At 29.7% G+C, this 20,827-nt stretch overlaps 2 protein-coding genes and 1 non-coding gene across 3 annotated transcripts; 1 reads left to right on the forward strand and 2 right to left on the reverse strand.

Moving 5' to 3' along the window:
• Nucleotides 1–3,132: 3,132 nt before the first annotated feature.
• Nucleotides 3,133–6,447, reverse strand: LOC103490415 (cytochrome P450 84A1-like). The gene is made up of 2 exons (XM_008449904.3): nt 5,480–6,447; nt 3,133–3,929 (listed from the first exon to the last, which is right to left on the reverse strand). The coding sequence occupies exons 1-2, from the start codon at nt 6,395–6,397 to the stop codon at nt 3,276–3,278; spliced, it is 1,572 nt and encodes a 523-aa protein (XP_008448126.1). The 5' UTR covers nt 6,398–6,447; the 3' UTR covers nt 3,133–3,275.
• A 2,946-nt stretch (nt 6,448–9,393) lies between these two features.
• Nucleotides 9,394–12,222, reverse strand: LOC103490350 (uncharacterized). Its single transcript, XM_008449836.3, has 3 exons — nt 11,614–12,222; nt 10,029–10,238; nt 9,394–9,597 (listed from the first exon to the last, which is right to left on the reverse strand). Exons 1-3 carry the CDS (start codon nt 12,184–12,186, stop codon nt 9,526–9,528), a joined length of 855 nt encoding a protein of 284 aa, XP_008448058.1. The 5' UTR covers nt 12,187–12,222; the 3' UTR covers nt 9,394–9,525.
• Nucleotides 12,223–12,297: 75 nt separating this feature from the next.
• TRNAP-CGG (transfer RNA proline (anticodon CGG)) lies at nt 12,298–12,369 on the forward strand. Its single transcript has one exon. It is a non-coding gene; the product is annotated as a tRNA-Pro (tRNA).
• The last annotated feature ends 8,458 nt before the right edge of the window (nt 12,370–20,827 follow it).

Here is a 20,827-nt window from a genome sequence, read left to right on the forward strand (position 1 = left end):
CTCTATAAATAGAGTAGTTTTTTTCATTTGTGGGAGGAAAATTTTTTAGGTCTAGAGAGAATTCTCCGAAGAGATAGAAGACTCCTTAACTCAAATACCCTCGAAGACTCCTGAAACCCTCGAAGATTGAAGCTCTTTTAAAGATACAAGCTTTTTTCAAAGACTTCAACTTCAAGAACACCCTTGAAGATTGAAGCTCCCTTGAAGATTGAAGCTCCTTTGAAGATACAAGATTTCCTCCAAGACTCCAACTTCAAGAACGCCCTCGAAGATTGAAGCTCCTTTGAAGATAAAGTTTTTCTTCCGAGACTCCAACTTCAAGAACACACTCAAAGATTGAAGCTCCTTTGAAAATATAAGGTTTCTTCCAAACTCCAACTTCAAGAACATTACATGCTTCACTTCCTCAAATTAAGCGTAAGCATCCAGCCGAGAGAGAATTAGAGAATCAAATTCCAGAGATCGAATCACATCGCATCAAATCAACGTAAATACAACATCAACACAAGTTCAACTCCACGAACCAAATTTCTTCGGAAATCTCGTGAAAACAATATTTTCAACATGTTTTCATCAGTGTATATGATTTAAATTTATATCGATTAAAATAAAATTAATATAAATTTAAATTATATTATATCTTATATATAATATATATTTTATATTATACCATATATGATATAACATACAATTTAATTCTTATGTGATTTATAGTTTTAGTATGAATGAAATTCATATTAATTTTAATCTATAGATTGTTTATGAATCTTATTTTTATTATTATTACTATTTGAATTATATTTAAATATTATTTTCTCTCATAAAAACGTTATCTTACAATGTATCGAATACAATTAATTGTATCATATACAATTTATTTTCTTTAATCAATTTGAATAATTTAAAGAGAACCAAAATAAATTTTATTCTCATTTATCTTTATTAAGCTAACAAGGGGACCTTATGTGGACCTTATGTGGACCTATAGATTGAAGCTAAGATTAAATAATTAAACTCGTTAATTAAATGAATCTCCATTTATTAACTATTAGTCATTCTACTAAAGGCTAATAGTTGCACTCATCTTACTGTAGATATATTTCCATTTCCATTAGAAATAAGCAATCGACGTGCAACGACCCTTCACAAATTGCTCATAAGTACATCTACCGTTTTGCCCCTATAGTTACATCTAACTCCTTAAGTTCCACTCATCTGTCTAACGAACAATAAGTTATAGTCCCACTATAATTGAACTCCTCTCGAGCCAAGAGAGAATGTGGCACCGCATTGTTCAACACTTAAATGAGCAATTTATCTACTTACTTTATCTATAAAATGAGTGAATTCCTTTTTGTGTAGCTATGTTCCCAACTCCCCAATCAGACGAATCCCCAAAATGGTAGACATATTGAGTTGGTGACATAGGTCGCTCTCACTCATGCAAATCAAAGGACCACCTTCATAGGCAGAAGTTCACAACTTACTCAGGATTCAGGTCGAATCACCTATGGTATTTCTAGTGAAATGTAGCTTCTTTTAGTAATGGTGTTGATAGGAGAGACTATTCCTTTCATGATTCAGTCTCATACAAACTTTTTGTATAGAATAACCCTACTCTAATGTCTCAACATGAATGGTCATCATCATATTATTTGTCACTTTAGAACAATTGTAACAACTACAAAGCATGGCGTATTTTTAGTATCACCAAGATAAGATATCCAACCTTATCTATCTACTACAGACCGTTTAGGCTATCACTTAAATATGATTCGCTTGTATGTCTCCATATACGTATTTAAGGTTATGTTCTAGGACTTGAACAATGTGCCTCCACACCCTCTTTTGGCCCAATAGAAGTTCATATTCTAGTGAGTATAACTTATTGTTCATTAGAGAGATCAAGGTACTTAAGGAGTTAGATGTAATTATAGGGGCAAAATAGTAACTTTTGGCCTTTTTCCCTAGCTGTACTTACGAGCAATTTGTGAAGAATCATTGCACTGTCAATTGATTATGTCTAATTGACACATAAATTTATCTACAATAAGAAGAGTGTAACCGTTAGTCTTTAGTGGAATGACTGATAGTTAATGAATGAAGATTAATTTAAAGAGTTTAATAATTAATCTCATATGATTGGAGTTTCAATCTATAATCTATAGGTTCATAAGGTCTCTTTGTTAGCTCTATAAGGATAAATGAGAATCAAATTTATTTTAGTTTAATTTGAATTGTTCAAATTGACTGAATGTAATAAATTGTACATGATATAATATGGCTAATATAATGTATTTGATACGTTATAATATAAAGTTTTTAAGAAAGAAATTAATATTTGAATTTAATTCAAATAATAATAATAATATGAATAAGATTCATGAATAAACTATAGGTTAAAATTAATATGGATTTGATTCATATTAAAACTATAAATTATCATAGAACTAAAGTATTGGTTATATTATATGTGATATGATTTTATTTAATCAATATAAATTTGGTTAGTTGAATAGCTTCCTTGAAGTTATTCCACGTTAGTGGAAAGAGGAGAATTATTTGATAACTTTCCCCTCCATCCATCTTAAATAGTTAAAAGATATAGGGTGTGTTTGGGGTGGGGTTTTAGGGGGAAAAGGATTAGGAAATTGGGCCAAACCGTGTTTGGCCCAAAGAATATGATAAATAATCCTAATCCCTAAATAACCCTATCTTATCCTATTTTTACTTTCTTACAACTCTACATTACCCTACCTAAATAACTCAATCTAATTTCTATTATTATTTTTTAAATTACTACAATCATAATCTTTCCCCCAAACACATATTATTATAACACTACTATCATAATCTCTCCCCCAAACACATACTATTATAATATTACCTTCTATATTCTTTCCCTCAAACACATATTATCATAACACTAGGATTATCATAATCTTAGGATTATTATAATCTTTTTCCCCCATAACTCTTTCCCTCCCCCAAACGCACCCATAGAGACAATTTAAAATTGTGACTTCTCTCTACTTTTTGACAATCTCTACTCTGCAAATTTGTCCTTAAAAAATATTAAAAAGTTTTTTCCTTCACAAAATCAATTTCATATAATTTTGGGTAACATCAAAATAATTTTTAAAAAAATTGTCAAAAATAAAATATTTATATGAAATGTAAATAGTACGTGGATTTTCTGAATTTATGAAAAAACAAAACCAATCTAAAATCTATTTTTCCTTTTTCCTTTTTTTTCTCTCAAATTTCGATTCATTTTATACATCTTCCCGCCTCTTCCTTTCGAGTTTAAACTCAGGCGAGTTAAGTCGAAGACTCGGTACAGCAACGAGTCGAATCGCCCTGGGAGCAGTGAGTCCAAACGAATCGTTCATATCCAGCTCATCGGCCGTCATTCCGCCCGGCAATTCCCAAGAAAAACAATGAACAAGATTCGCAACCGCCATCTCACAAGCATATAGTCCGAGTTGCATTCCGGGGCAAGATCTTCGACCTGACCCAAACGGAACGAACTCGAAATCGTTCCCTTTGAAATCCGGAGCAGCATCGTTTTGAAACCTCCCTGGCCGGAACCGATCCGGTTCTTCCCAGGCGGTTCGGTCTCGACCGATCGCCCACGCGTTGATCCAGACTCTCGAACCGGTGGGAATAAAGTAGCCGTCAACGGAGGAGTCGACGGCGGTCTCGTGGAGGAGGAGCGGAATCGGGGGGTGAAGGCGAAGGGTTTCTTTGATGACGAATTTTAAGTAGGGGAGATTCTGGAGGTCCGATTCGTGGACATTCCTATCCAATCCAACGGTCAGGGTGAGTTCTTGTTGGAGCTTATTGAGCTCTTCAGGATTTTTCATTAATTCTGCCATTGCCCATTCTATCACCGAAGCTACCGTTTCCGTTCCACCGAACATTACATCCTATAAAACAAACACTCTAAATATATAAATTTACATAAAATAAATTTTGAGTTTTTTCAAAAATTAAAAATATAATTAATAAATATATAACAAATTTGTTAAAACTATTAATAGACAAAATTAAATTTATTCGATTCTTTTCTATAAATATTTTGTCCAATATATTTATTTTTACATTTTTCTATAAAATAATATATATATATATATATAAATTCATTAGTAATATTATTTTTATTCTTCTACATTTCAGGAAGAAAATTGTCAAAAATAGTAAATGTGATAAAAGATTTACAAATTTATAAATATTTTAATTTATTTTACTATATTTAAAAATATGATTTAAGTTTTGGTACCATATAGATAGAATAACATTTTTATAAATACAGAAATATATAGATAATTAGACAATTTTGGTACTCTTTTTACTTCAAAATGAACAGATGGATAGTATTTGTATTAAGATTAATAGGTCAAAGCAAGCATAGGTTATTTGTAGTCCATATTCAACCATATAATATAATTTCTATATTAGTGTAACTATTATGACTCATCATTCTGTTTTTTTCTCTTTTTTCCCCTTCTCTAATTGAGTAAATCTTTTCAATTTTAGGAAAGCTTTTAAATTTTAACCCTAATCAAAATATTATTTTAAACCCTTTCCCAAAAAAAATGTATATATTATTCTTTTCATTCAAAAAAGAAATTAAATTGCAAATAATTTATTTCAAATATTTCTCATTTAAGACCCCAACATAAAATAACTTGAGTATTTTTTTATGGTAATTTGAAAGTTGAATACAAATTTTCTAATATTATAATTTGTGTATAACAAATTTGTGTCCTAAAAGTTTCAATTAGGTCTTCTAGAAATTTTAATTTTTTTGTATAAAAAGTCTCCACAATTCCAAATTTTCAATTAGTGTTTACTGAGTCATAATACATATTTGAATTTTTTTTTATAAATTTACTAATTTGTATGATATAAAACAAACTTTTATGTCTAATAGAATAGTAAGTTTTTTAATATTAAAAAACGTAGAAGGAATCAAAGACCTATTAAACACATTTGAAAAAGTTTAAGAGTCCTAATATTATTAGACTGTTTTTAAATTTCAAACTTTATCCCTAGGTTAAAAATTGAAGAATATTATATTTCAAATTTGGAAGATCGAGCAAACATAAACTAGTTTGACTTATTTAAAAAAAAAAAAAAATCTTCTATTCTATAGAAAAAATAAAATACCATTGTCAATAAAAAAAAAATTGATAAATTGTCGAGATTTTTCGATAAAAAAAAGTATAAAAACAATATATATATATATATATATATATATATATATATATATATATATATATATATATATATATATATCTAAAAATTAGTGAAGGAAGATTTGGCTATTTTCAAAGCAAGCATGAGTTGAATAAAAATATGGATGATATTTTGATGCTTATTCTTATGTTTTGTAATTTTTTTTTTTGTAGGATATAATAAAAATATGAATATGGCGTTGAAGATTTAATGGTAAAGTATAGGGTGGAAAACTTACCATGATTAAGGCTTTGATATTGTCTCTAGTGAGCTTAAGAACTGATTGGGAATCATCAAACTCATTGCTACTTGAATCATCAACAAGAAATGCCATTAGTTCATCAACCATATCTGAATCTTCTTCATCGTCAACGGTTTTTCCCTTTAATTTCTTCATTTTCTTTTGTAAATGTTCATCGATTATGCTATCTATGAACATATCAAGATCTCTTCTAGCTTTTGCCAATCTTTCATTGAATTCTCGAGCATGAATCCATCCCAACCATGGCAAAAAATCTGCAATATTAAAAGCTCCAAACAATTTAGAGAATTCTTGCAAGATCTTAACGAACTCGTCTTGTCCTTCATGCGAGCTCGATCCAAATGCAGCCTTGTACGTTATGTTTCGTGTCAAGCTAAAAACTAGATCACCAATATTCACCGGTTGCTGGATTTTACTCGAAACGATTTTGATTAGGGCGTCAACTTCGTCACGCACAGACGCCCATGACTCGATGCGTCGACGGCTAAAGAGTTTGACGACGCAAATCTTTCGCATTTGACGCCAAAATGGACCGTAATTGGCAAAGGCCATATCGGCACGATCATAGGTGAGATATGAGATTGCAACGTTTGCAGGTCTGTTTGCAAAGGCGATGTCTTGAACTTGGAGGAATTCTCGTGCCATGTCTGGCGTAGAGACAACTACCATGTGAAGGATGCCGAGGCGAAGGTGGAAGAGTCCACCGTAGATGGTGGCAAGATGAGCGAGGCCACGGTGGGTGAGTTGGTCCATCATCAACATGTTACCAATGATGGGCAATCCAGTAGGACCAGGAGGGTAGCGAAGTTTACATCGTAAACTTCGTAGAAAAACGACAAAGAGAAGAAGAGAAAAAAAGGAGAAGAACAAATAAAAAGGACTCAGAAACTCCATCAAGTTGAGATATATGATAGTTTAAAGATAAAAATGATTTAAGAAGGAATAATGAATTTATAGAAAATGAAGAAATTTGGTTTTGTTTCTTGAGAGCATGAATGTGAGAAAAGCAAATAGATATGCATTAGAGTATCTTAATTTTGGGAAGTGACAACTCTTCCTTATTGTATCTTTCATTAATTTAAAAGGCATGTGTGAATTTATTGCACAAAATGGCAAAATTTATTTTTGTAACTTTCTTAAAGAGTAAATAGTTTAATTTCAAAAGGAGTTGCTTCTATCTTTGCTTCTAAAGTGTAGCATTTTGATAACATGAAATTTACTCCTAAGAAACATAACGTAACGAACACTTGTCTTGTCTCGAATGCCAACAAATAATGGGATCAGAACATATGTTGAGAGACACACTTACAATGTTCGGTTGGGATTGATCTTCAAATCAAATTGTCACTAAATTAATTATTGTATCGGTTTAATAATGTTCAAACTTATCTCAACCGTCGAAAAGAAAAACTGATCAATCGATAAGTTTTTGTCGATTTTACTACATTTATAAATAAATTGGTCGATTATAACCTTCTTATCAAATGGGCACAATTCTTTTGAAGGAAAAAAAGTTGTATACACGAGCAAAATAAGAATAAAACAGAAATAATTTATTTTGTTGTGAAGAAAAACCATGGCAAATGAAACAATTAATTATGGTAAGTAAAGAAATAATTATGGTAAGTAAAGAAAAAAAAGAACTTACCCTTGATTTGCAATAATAAATGAGTAAATAAATAAATGAAACGTATACTACAAATTAAGTAGGGGAATGCTATGGTAAAGAAGTGCTTGACCAGGTAGGAAAATCAATGAATTGTAACTGATCTATTCCTTCCATTTTACTCATAAAGAAAAAGGGAAAAAAATGATAGAAAACGACGTTGAATCCATACATAGAAGATTTGTGTGTCTCCTTAAAAATCAACCAATAAATTCAAATCAATTATCTCGTTAATCGAAAAGATCAACATAATCAATCAACAACAACAACAACAAAAAAAATGTACTTTGGTACACCTCCACTTCTCCCCAAATCTTTACAACTTACCGTTTCTAGTAAAAAAAAAAAATCCAATTTCATTTATTTCAGTAAGAATATAAGGAGTCAACTTTCTTGATTTAACAATAGGTTTATTTATTGCATTTTTTTTAACCAATTTCGATATGATATATTTTAAATTTGTAACGATCCTTTCAGAAAAGAAATAGAGGTTTATAGAAAAGGAAGATTTTAACTTAAAGCAACTAATATCTTTTAATAAAGAGTTATTCGAATATTTCTCTAAATACCTTGTATGGGTTAAATAAGGCGGTGGGAATATTATTACAAACATTTTTTTTTTCAATTACAATTGGAGGTTGGAAATTCAAACCACAAATCCCGACGTCATTAGCTTACTATGTGTCACTTGAGCTAACGACCTTATTGTAACATTTTAATATTTCATTAACGAAATATTATTGTTTAGACTTAGTTTAAGGAATTTAAACTTAGAAATATTAGTATAAGATAGTAAGTTGTGAGAGTTGGATAATAGAGTTATCATATTTTTGGAAAGTAATTTTCCATGGCTACAATTAACTATGTTTTACATCTAATAATTTATTGTTAAGTCTACCAAATATTAAAATAGTCGGTATTTCCTCACAAAATTAATCCCCAATTCTTTAGGGTCTTCTTCACTTCTTATTTTTAAAATTTGTGCTTATTTTCGAGCTAAATCTACATATTGCCTTTCATGTAAATTCTTTGCCAAATTCTACAAACCTTACTATTTCCTTTCCCTTTTCTTCTTCTTTTTTTTTTCCTTTCCTTTTTTAATTTTCAGAACTTGGTTTAGTTTTTTAAAACAGTAACTAATAGATATTTGTCCTAGTAGACTATGATGATGTTATTATGCATGTTTTCAATTATATTTTTATTATTCCCTCTTCGTAGTTTTTCATTAAATGAAAACCTTACACGGTGGTCTAACGGATTAAACCCATGACCTTTTAGATGTTTATAGATGTTTATTGAAACTATGTCTCCTCTTTTCTAAATAAGACCAATCCATGATGATTTATTAAGAGCAAAATAGAATTGCTAAATGAAACCACCGCAAGATTTGTAACAATAGTTGGACGTAGATTTGAAAATTTTGATACCCAATAACTATTTGGTATAAATTTGATGTACTTTATCATAATCCAACAATGTGCTAATGATAAAGATAAAGAGACTTGTGGATCAAATCACCTTACCCAACTTGCACTCCAAAAAGAAATAGAAAACAGTTAGTCACACAGTATGACAGATTCTCATCATTAACATCCAAATAGAAGGCAAAAGGTGGGACATAGTCGAGGTTTATGTTTCATTCGGTAACTGTTCTTTTTATTAGTTCCCTATTTTCAAAATTTATTCATGTTTTCTCCCAATTATTTTGCCATGGTTCTCACTTTTCTTAAATAAAGATTTGGGTTCTTAATTAAAATTAAGAAACAAAAACATTTTTTTTCAAAGCTGAGCTTGATTTTTAAAAACAATAGTGGAAGTGAACAACATAACATAGAAATTTAGAGACAAAAGTTGAAAGTAGAATTTAGAAGTTTAGTTTTCAAAAACCAAAATATAGTTGTAGTTTGTGTTCAACATTATAGTTTATGGAAAAAAAAAAAAAAAAAAGTCAAATAACTTTCTAAGTTCAAGTGTAAATTTTATTTCATTTTTTCTCCAATAATGATCAACCCAACAGAATTTAACATAATTTTCCCAAATTATACTATTAAATGTTTTTCATATGAAAGATAAATTCATAGAACTAAACTCACATTTGGAGTTGCGAGATATTAATAACATCCAATGTTTTGATCTTTTGAGGCACTCATTTTCTATGTCAATTTTACTCTCTCACACCCTATAATCTTATTTAAATCTCTAATCTTGTGAAATGGAAGCAGAGTAAAAATCTCAACATTAATGAATTAAATCAAAACTAGTGGAACTACAAGAACAAGAATGGGATGAACAAAACTTACATTGGGATGAAAATTCAAAATTTGTTCCTCCAAAATAAACTTGCTAGATGTGAATCCTACTCCAGATTAATATACCTGCTGGTTCCACGACGACCACGGTTTGAACTTCGAGGTGTTTCTACTTTCTTCTGCAGAAATACAAGTATTCAAATTTAAGGGGGAACTTGGGAAATTGACAAACATAGCCTCTAAAAGATTTCATCTTTCACAACCAACACTCTTTTTAGCAATTGGTTGTAATAGTTTCTTTTGTCCTTCCCAGTCTGAGATTCGAACTTGGGAAATATTACACACATGCTTGGTCTTCATTAGGCTGAGATTTCACCAAGAAAGTCCAAAATATGTACAATGAAACTATATTAAATATTTACTCGTATCTCTGGGTCGATCTCAGCTAGGAAGGACCGAGAAAAATTATTTTAACAAGTTCTCCAAAAGGATATTAGTTGTCAAAGATGAAAACATTTGAAGGTTAACTCGGATGATTTTCATGGAACTTGCAATCGAATATTAAACTTTTTGGGGGACAAGATCAAGAATATCAATGCATTTACTTTACCTGCAAAATGGATTTGACTCGATCAGGCTCTTTCCTAATATAAATTTTTCGGGAACGTCGTTTTTCTTCCTCAGCTTTCATTTTGGTGATGCTGGGCCTATAAATAATAACAGTTCTGCCAATCTGATTCACCACCACAGAGCCAGTTGATTCCTCCAATTTCCTAACCACATCCTCAAGATCCTCTGGACAGTTTCCGAGAATTTTGATCTGTATCAAGTGGTTCAATTTTTTTAATTCTAGTTTGTTCTAAGGATCTCCTAATGTTTCAATATTTAAATGAGAAAGATAAAATAATTGAAGCCATTAATCAAGTTTACAGATGGAAATTCGATCAAGTTCCAGATGCTAATATATCTCTACATAAACAAAACCAACCAACCAGAAATGTCACTGTTTTCTTAACGAGAAACTCGTTTTTATTGGGAAAATTTGAAAGAATAAAGAATACAAAGGGTGCGAATAAACCCATACACAAAGGGGAGACAAACTATAACTATAGTCAATCAATCATTAGATATAAATTTGGGGTACTTAATATGAGCTTTTGTGAACTTAAAACGTAAAAAGGGAAGAGAATTATATATATGACTTCTACATTCTCTCTTCAATGATAAAACATGGACCCCAAAATTAATGAAAAGATCCCTTTCTTATCTATCAACAAATTCAATATATGATCAATGGAATCATATGATGGAAGTCAGTTCTATACACAAACATTTTCCATCCCTTAGTAGTTAATCAACCATTCTATAATAACAATTGAAATTTACTTTCTAAGAGACAAATTTCTTTTCTCCAAGATCCAATGTAATTGACATTACTACATACAAGCAATTTTGTTAGGAAATTGTCAGAAGTAACCTCAAAAGATTTTCTTCTTTCATAACTAACACCCTTCTGAAAACTCTTTTGAAAATATATACAGACATTGTTGTCCTCTTAACTACATACCCGAGAATCCGAAATCCAGTTGAGAAATATCAATATAATCTCGGTCCACCTTGATTGAGATTCTATAAAGACCAAAAAATGATTGTATGGATGTACAATAAAATAAGAGAATTTTTATTCGGATCTCGACCGGCAAAGACAGAAAACTATAATTTTCTCAAACGGTTGCAAGGGCGGAAAAAAAAACTATTTTATCGAGCTCTCTCAAAAGGGTACCAAAGACGAAAACTGTTTAGGATTATCTTTTACTATTTTCCGCTTATGTTTAGAGTCGAGCTTTGATCTCGACCGGCCAGGACTGAAAAAAAACTGTTTCATCGAGTCTCTCAAAGGGTGGCAAGGAGCAAAAATAACTATTTCATGGAGTTCTCTCAAGATGAAAACATTTGAGGCTTGTTTCTGACGATTTCCCCTTTTATGTTCGGAGTGTTCTAGGTATTCAAGTTCTACAAGAAGCAGAAAAGAAATTTTTGCAAAGACAATTGATGTTCACGGCACTGGTTCCCTTCAAATGATTAATTTATCAATCCTAATTCTTAAAACCATATAGACTTGATGGATAGTATCAAAACATCCAAAATATAACTCAAAAAAAATAGAGAAGAGAATGTTGAAAGAAGAAACAAACCTTAAGAAGCTCGTTGGCTTCAAGTGTCTCGATGAAAGAAGTAGCCAAACCAGGAGTGACGCCAGACTTTCCCACCAACTGACTTTTCAGCTTCTTCCCCAAACCATGAGCATACGATGCCAGCTCCTTCTTCTCCTTAATCGTCAAGCTCGGAATATTCTTCACTTCATTTCTATTCATAACCGGCGAAGACAGCTCCGAAGCCACACCGTTTTCCGTTCCATCCCCAACGGAATCTTCCATTTCAACTTCATCTTCGTAATCACTTTCGTCTTTGTCTTCAATTTCATCGTCACCTTCATCAAATCTGACCTCGGAGGGACCGGAAACGGTGGAGGAGAAAAAGCGAGAGAAGGAAAGGGATGTGGAGGGAGTGAAAGGGCGGGAATAGTGAGGAGACTTGCGAGTGAGGAAGGTTGAACTGCTGGGCTTAAATTGATGGAAACAAACTGTGGAGAAGGCGGCGGTGGCGGAGGGTTTAGAGAAGAAGGTGGAGAAGGAGGAGGGGACTGAGCGGAGAAGGAGAGAGTGAGAGTGAGAGTGAGAGTGAGAGGAGATTATCGAAGCCCTCATTTTTGCTTCCCTTTTGGGTTCGGCTTCAGTCAGACTGAAAGAAACTTGAGAAGAAATTCGGATAATTTATAATTTGAATTATATAGCAAAATTGTTTTTTAATTAACAGTTGGGTGTTTGGTCTAGTGGTATGATTCTCGCTTCGGGTGCGAGAGGTCGCGAGTTCGATTCTCGCAACACCCCATTATTATTATTTGGCTATTTCCTCCAATATATCTAATCCTCATTATAAAAATATCAATATTTTCTGATACATAGTTTTTATATAAATATTTGGAGATAATAGAGATAGAGAAGCGAGGTGAGAGATTAAAATAAATCTAATAGAACTTTACGATATGAAGTAAACCAATACTATACTTTATACTTTATATAATATATTATTAACCATACGTATTACTAACTTCCGATTATGAAGTTCAATTTCAATCATATCTTCCAGTTTTGTACACGAAATTTGTTTGAACATATATAAAGATATTGTTTGATCCATCTATTTGAACTCTACTTTTCTCTTGAGAAGAAAACATATTTTAATTTTAGCATTTATGAAAATTATTAACCTCAAATACTAAGTAGCCGTTTAGAGTAAGGGTGGAGTTATGAGGTTAGAGTTACGATAAACCTAGTGTTATGATATGATAATTTTATTTTCAACATTTTTTAAGTATAAGTTACGTTTTAATAAATTGATTTTTATGAATATGACAAGCAACTCGTAAACATGTAAATAAACGCAAATAACAATTGGAAATACGAAATACCGAAAACATAAAATAACAATCAAGGCTTTTACCGGCTCTATTTTTTAAAAATTAAAGTAAATTTAGTTTTAGGTTTCTCTTCGATTTATCTTAGTCTACTTATAAAATATGGACTTTAATTTTTATTCTTTTTAACCGTGATTTATATACTTTCAACATATATTGATATGAATTCGAACAAAGAGTCGATTGAAGGTAATTAAATTAAAAATTTAATTGTGTAATCACAATAAATTACATAATTCAAGAGTAAATGAATAAATTAAAATTTTAATAATGTAATTGTACCAAATTTATAACTTAAAAATAAGGGAAATTGTATTGGATGACACAATAAAAATCTAATTTAGCAATATTAGCACTAACCTTTTCAATTTTGCAAATATAGCAACTTTTTAATTTTGGTTGATATTTTTTATTTTAATTTTTTAATTATTCCAAAATTGCCCTTCTCTGAATCTCCACGTTTTTCTCTTCCTCTTTGGTTTCTTTCTTTTATCGTTCTCCTTCATTTTTCGTTTTCTTCTCCTCTTCTCCACTGTTCTTCTTCACAGTTTCTCCTCTTCACTTACTTCTCCTCTCCTCCTCCTCTTCTCCCTCTCCTCCATCGTCCTTCTCTTCTCTCTTCTGTTTCATTCTTTTAGATTTCTCCCTCTTCATCTGCTTCTTTTCTTATCGTCTTCTTCTCCTATTCTCCTCATTTTTTCTCCAGAGAAAACAATAATTTATGTATGTATTTCTTTCCCTTATTTAAAACCCTAATATTCTTTCTTATACTTATGTACGTATTTTGGTGTCCGAAATTGGTAAGGGAGTTCGATCATTATCTTTTTTTTTTTTTTTTTTTTGTGAATCGCTCATATTCATTATTTATTGAAATTAAGGCTACGATTTGTTCTTCCTCATCTCTTTTATTTGTTCCTCATATCTTTTATCGAAAGGGGCTTTGCAAATCTGTTACGTTTTATTTAGTTACATTTGGTTTTGTTTTCTTTTTTTAATTTGTATCAATTTTTTATATTAGTGGTATGATGTACTGATATTATATGTATTAGTTGCGTGTTTTTTATTTTCCCAAAATTGTTGCAGTTCATTGTAGTTATGGTTAAGCTTGGAGTAATTGTTTTTTATAGTGGTCAATGGGATGAGTAACAGTGCTACGTGGATTACAAAACAAATTGTGTTTTGGTTGATGGAGAAATACCATCATTTGATTCTTTTGTGAACTTGATTCATATTGAAATTCTAAGTCATGTATTGAACTTCCAGTTTTAATTTATTGCCCATAGGCAGTAATAATGTTCAACATGTTCTTAAGATTGTAAACATACCATAAGGTGTATCATGCTTAGTGCATAGATATATTTAATTGATTGAGTGTATCAACGGTTTAACAAGTGTTTCAAACTAATAATATGTATCAATGAAGTTTAGGAAGAGTGTTTGAGTGTATTAAATATATCAAATGTATCAACAGTAAAATGTATCATGCTTAGTGCATCAAAGTGTATTTAATTGATTGAGTATATGAACAGTTGAACAACTGTAACAACAACATATCAAGTGTATCAAACTAATAATATGTAACAATGAAGTTTAACAAGTGATTAAGTGTATTAAATCTATCAAGTGTATCAGCAAACAATAACAAGTGTATCAACGATATATAAAGTGTATTATTCTTAGTGCATCAAGTGTATTTAATTGATTGAGTATATCAACAACTGAGCAAGTGTATCAACAACATATCAAGTGTTTCAAATTAATAATATGTATTAGTGAAGTATTAGAGAGTAAAAAAGTGTATGAGCAGTACATTAGCAAAATAAATCAGGTGTATTAACGGTATATATTGGTGTATCAACCATATATATTGATATCAGTAATTACCTTAAATTTTGGGAAAGATGAAAAGTTAAAATATGAAGGGAATAAAAAAAAACCTGAAATGACTGAAGGGTAGCTTCATAATTTCGTATTTTTAAAATGTGGGTTGGGCTCCAATTTTGCTATTTCTGCAAATGTAAAAATGATGTGTTATGGACCTAATTTATATTACTATAATTGTCATATTTGCAAGAATCCCTAAAAACAAACTGTGTTTTTATTTTTAAAATAAGAAAAAAAATGAATTAAGAAATGATCGAAAAAGAGTTAAAGAGTAAAATTATAGTTACGATAACTCATTATCCAAACGAAGGTCCTCTTTATAACCATTCTCTCGAACATGTCCTCGATCCAAGTCCTGAAAAATCTTAATAAACACAAATTTGAGTTGCAAATCAAACTTTCGATAAGAGGAAAAAAGAGTTGATATTCTTTCTCCTAAGAAGAGCCCAAGGCCGAATGAGAGAAAAGAAGAGAGAGGCGGAGGCTCCATCGTGAGGTGACCATTTTGTAGATGGGCCCCCACACCTTCCCACGTGAACATGGAAAAATAAAAACTGCTTCCACTATCACTACAGCTCATCGCTTCCTTTTCAAGTAAAACTTCACCCAACTCCTCCTAAAATGCCCACCAAATATTTTAGCTATGTTCCAATTTTTTTTTTGCCTTTTCTCATACAAAATTAAATTACACTTTTGGGTCATCTATTTCCAACAAAGTTAACAACAGATTTGAGGTACTAAGTTGGTTGTCATAGTTTATAAATTATAATAAAGAAAAATATATAGTGGATGAGAGTATTTGAGTTGATGGATTTACAAAATGATGCACCTAATACATAGGCGATACTTTACCTAATATACTTGATATACGTATTTATATGTATAAAGGTTGGAAATGATAAAATATTAAATGTTTTAAATTTAGTGAGCAATTCTAGGGTCAAAATATGTGACACACATTTTTAGAGGGTGTTTGGTGGAAAAGAGTGAGTCATTGTAAGTCTTAGATTATCATGATTCAGTTATAATAATTTGTGTTTAGAATATATATTATTTTAGTTTAGGTTATAATAGTATGTGTTTATGGTTTATATTTTAAAAATAAATATTTTTTTTCTCATTCATTTTTAAAAAAATTCAAAATCTTTTATCACAAAACCAAATATTTTGTATACTAAGTCTATATAAAGTGTACTAAACACCAAGTGTATGTCATATATATCAAGTGTATATCAAGTGCCCATTAAAAAAGTATCAAATGTGTCAATTTGAGTATCAATAGTATATTAAATATATATTAGTAGCGAATCAAATATGTCTCAATGATGTATAGTACATCAAGTGTATCACAAGGATTAAGTTTTTTTTTCTCTTTTTGTGCTATTTTACAACATAAAATATAAATAAATATGTGTTATAGACCAATTTTTTTAAACTTATTTTACTAGACATGAAAAAAAACAAAAAATCTTTTGTTGCTATCTTTTTCCTTAAAACATTATATATATGTGTGTGTGTCTATATATATATATACATATAATCGATGATTATTTTACCAAAAGTTTAAAATATATTCACGCGTATTATACTTTCGTTACTAAAATTATTGTTATCGTTATTATTTAATTTAATTAAAAATAATAATAATTTTGATAGACTAAATTTAAGATATATTTAAAGCAAAAGGACCTAAAATCAAACATTTAAAAGCATATGAATTAATATTAAGAAAATTCTAAATGATGTATATATAAAATGGCATTTAATGTATGCCCTACTATTATATTAAGCTTCATTTTAAAAATATTAAATTGACCTTAATTTTCTTAACAACAAAATGACATTAGATAAGTGTCACATAAACAATAAATTGATCTTTAGAATTTTTTTTTATGTATTTAAATTGTTGATTTAATATATTGTGTTTTAAAAGATGTTATTGGATTAGTCCATGACTTTTCTTTTCTTTTTTCCTTTATTTTTTTTTTTTTTAATTTGAGTAAAGTCCATGACCATTATATACTTTAGAAATAGGTTCTCCATCCTCATACCTTTTCCTCTCCATGGAGTGGAGATAATGTAGTTGGTCCATAGATATAGTTTTATTTTCTCTCCATATATCTTAGTCTATTTGAAAAATACATCTATAATCTATCCATAGTTTATAATATAAATAAAAGATAAAATATAGGATAACCTTATATTTTATCCTTTTAAACAGGACACAATAATTCTTCAAGTATCAATCTTCGTTGAGTTTAATAGGTGCAATTGATATCAATGAGATATAACTCCTTAAGGAGGGACATTGATTATCGAACATATGTATTAAGATTGCATATTGGATTGTTGTCTTGCTTTTATTATGTATTTGCATACTATATTTTATAACTTATGCATTTACAAGTGTATTATACTTGTTCCTAACTAATAAATTATCGATTTTCACGAATTTACGTCAAGTTTAACATATATCGGATGCTATTATCCAAATGTGAAGTAAAAAAAAAAAAAGAACATTAATGAAATAGGAGAAAATAGGTACTGAAGTTTAAGTATGATAATAGTAATAAAAATGGAGTAATTTAAAAATTCAAGAATTGAAAAAGAAAATAAACATCTAAATTAAATAAAGGTTATCCGTTCCAAATAAGAAAAAAAAAGAACTAGATAAAGGTTATCCCAATAAAGTCATAATTTGAATTATGGGGGTTGTTGGTTAGTTAAAACAAACCCATCTTTGATTTCGTTTGCCTTTTCCCCCACAACCAAACATTTTTACCAATTTTCTTTGTCCATTTTCAGCTCACCCTTCCTAATCCCACCATAGAGTGGTTAAAATAATACCTTTGCCTTTTAACATTTTAAATAATTTAATAAGTTCATTGGAGTCATATATATATATATATATATATATATATATATATATATATATATATATATATATATATATATATATATATGACTTTTTTTTTTCAAGTAAATTAAACGTTTGATATATCTATACTAAATAAAAAGAGGTTATGTAGGGAGAATCTTTACATACTCATTTTACCCCTACATCTTATATGAATTCTCATGTTACTCTTCGTTGAGTTGTTGTAATTTTTTGAATCAATTGCACTCGTTCATTTAGTGGTTGTGAGTTTTCAAGTGTAGGTGTGTCAATTTGAAAGATAGCAAATGTTACGTTTAGAGTGCGGTTGATGTTGATGAAATGCTATTATTCGAGATAAAATGCAATATATGCTATTTAGATTTTAGATGCAGCTGTTCAGGATATGGTTGGCTACAGTATGGATTGAATTGGTAGGATGCATTTGATTATTCCATTGTATGTGTGTGATGCACGTGTAAAAGAAAAAAAATAAATACTTACATCATTTTATCAAAAAAAAAAAAAAAAATTCATGAGATCAAAAGTTTAGATAAAATATAAAAAGAAATAATACAAAAAAAAACAATGGATCATTTAGTGTAACTTAATAGTAGATATATAATAACATTAGAGTAAAAAATATTTCATTATGTAAAAACAAAATTAGAACTACAATACTTCACGTGTAGTGTACGATTTCGTAATAATTAGTAATCTTAAATAAGAGGTCAAATATTTAGATTTTTTTTGTCTGACGACAATGTTGAAACAATAGTAATAAACTCACACTACCAACTAATGGTTAAGCCATTCGTAATTTTGATTTGATTTGATTATATACATAATTTGGAAAAATTCAAATACCCACCATTGTTATTTTAGTCATTGAACTTTGTGTAATTTTAGTTAAGGCATTGTACTTAAGTTAACCTAGATTACTTAGAAAATTTTGACATGACAAATCTCTTTTACTCATTTACTTAATAAGTGGTCATACATGTTCAATTATTTATTTATTCTTAGGTCATGAATGATTAAAATATTTGATCTTTTCAATAACATTTCGTTAAAACCGATTGTGTTATGCTCCAATAAACTTAACAACTCCAAATCTTTAGGTTACAAAAAATGTTAACGTAATTACATTGATTATTGAACTAGATAGATATCTAATAAAAAATGTTCAACGGTAGAGAGTCTAAAGTGACGAGTTTTATAGGTTTACTTCTATTAATCCAATATATTGTCAATAGAAAAAGAAAAATAGAAAGTTTAATTATATATATATATATATATATGACTGTAAAGTTTAGAGGAGGGGGTTTGTATATATCAATAATTTAAATATTAATTTATATAAAGAAATAAGGTGTAACATCAAACCCTAAAAGAATTGAAAGAATATAATGTCCTACAGCCTAAAAATCAACCTATATACTTAGTCAGACTAATTAATAACAAAAGAAAGCAAAACGATAAACAAAATCGTTTATGGAAGTGGAGCTTTAATAAGGTTGTTTCTAAAAACAATAATTTAATGTCAATTTAACCAATTACATCTAAAGATTAGGATAAAAATAAATCAAATCAAATCAAATCAAATACTCTAGGATTGAGTAGTTGAAGTAAAAGAAGTGTAATGTAGCAAACTTTCTGGAATTGAATTGGGTGTATTTTTATTAATTCGAATTTCTAAATATTTATAGAAAAAGAAAAGAAAAGAAACTAATTTAAATTACAAATTATGTCATGGTCGTGGATGCACGTCTGAAGTGAGATTACAGTGGGCGGCGCGTGAGAAAGAACGCGTCCGGGAAGGGTTTGAAAAAGACGAAAGTAACCCCCACGTGGGGAAGTGGAACATGATTGTACTAGTCACGTTACATCTGCCCCTCCATGTCCTACGTGTAAAGTACGCGGTGGCTGTCCCCCACACTCACATGGTAGTGCCAATTCCGAAACTCTCCGCCGTTCCTCTCTCTCTCTCTCTCCCTCACTCTTTCTTATATACTTATATTCCATTTCAATAAAGAGAAAAAGTTCTTTTTTCTTCTTTTAAATCAAACAATAATTTTGACAAAACTTTAAAAAATTATTTGTATATAAAAATTAACTTGTCATTTTCATTTTCGGTTGGTAAATATTTTATTAATTTATTATATTTTTAAAAATCCCAAAAACTCTATTTATTTTAAATTGTAATATTAATCTCGATTTTGAGTGGAAGTTTTAGAATTAGTATGATGGTGGGACTTGATTCGGAAGAATATACAATATATTTGTTATTTATTATGTCATAGATGATTTTGGATAAGCGGGCAAACTTATTCTAAAAGGGTTGACATGCATCAAGTTAATTAATTCAAGAATAATAGTTAGAGTATAAAACAACGTGTAGGGAAATTTTGGAGAGTTTGAATACAATTAAAATTATTGAAAATGAGAAAAATGTTGGAATGCACGTGGAACAAAAATGAAATTATAAAATTTTGAAAAACAATGGAAAATGGAGTATTTTAATTGAAAATTGTAAAAAACGAAATGAGTTTAATAATACAATTATTAAGACTCAAAACATTCGATCCAAACATAGGTTTTAGGTTATATTGCAATGCATTTTAATCCCATTACAAGTGTTCAAATGCTTCTATAGGGTGAAGGAATTGGTCAAAGTACATTTCAATCTCCTCGTCGACCTATGGGTAGACAAAGCCTGGTGAACCAAATACGAAGCTACCTCATTCACACTGTTGATCAGATCAAATGATCAGAAACATTTGCAACTATTAAAAAAAAATCACTCAATGATAACTTTAATTACAAGTATGATCACACTATAATGTACTAACTAAATATTGGCTACCAATTTATGCAGAATAATAGAAAAAAAAAAGGAAAAAAGAAAAGGAAAAGGAAAAAGCTTGATTGATGCCCATAACTTTCTAGACATAGATAATTAGAATGATCTCATTTATGTAATTTAACATATTTTCATTTTTGGTACTTAAAACTTATCACCAACCAACTTTAAAAAAAAAACTAAATCTAGAAAATGTTGAATCCTTAATTTATTCTCTAGCTTTTGTTTTCTTCTATTTAATACTTCAAC

The sequence above is a fragment of the Cucumis melo genome, chromosome 1 (assembly GCF_025177605.1).
Source record: "Cucumis melo cultivar AY chromosome 1, USDA_Cmelo_AY_1.0, whole genome shotgun sequence".
In the NCBI taxonomy this organism is placed as follows: domain Eukaryota; kingdom Viridiplantae; phylum Streptophyta; class Magnoliopsida; order Cucurbitales; family Cucurbitaceae; genus Cucumis; species Cucumis melo.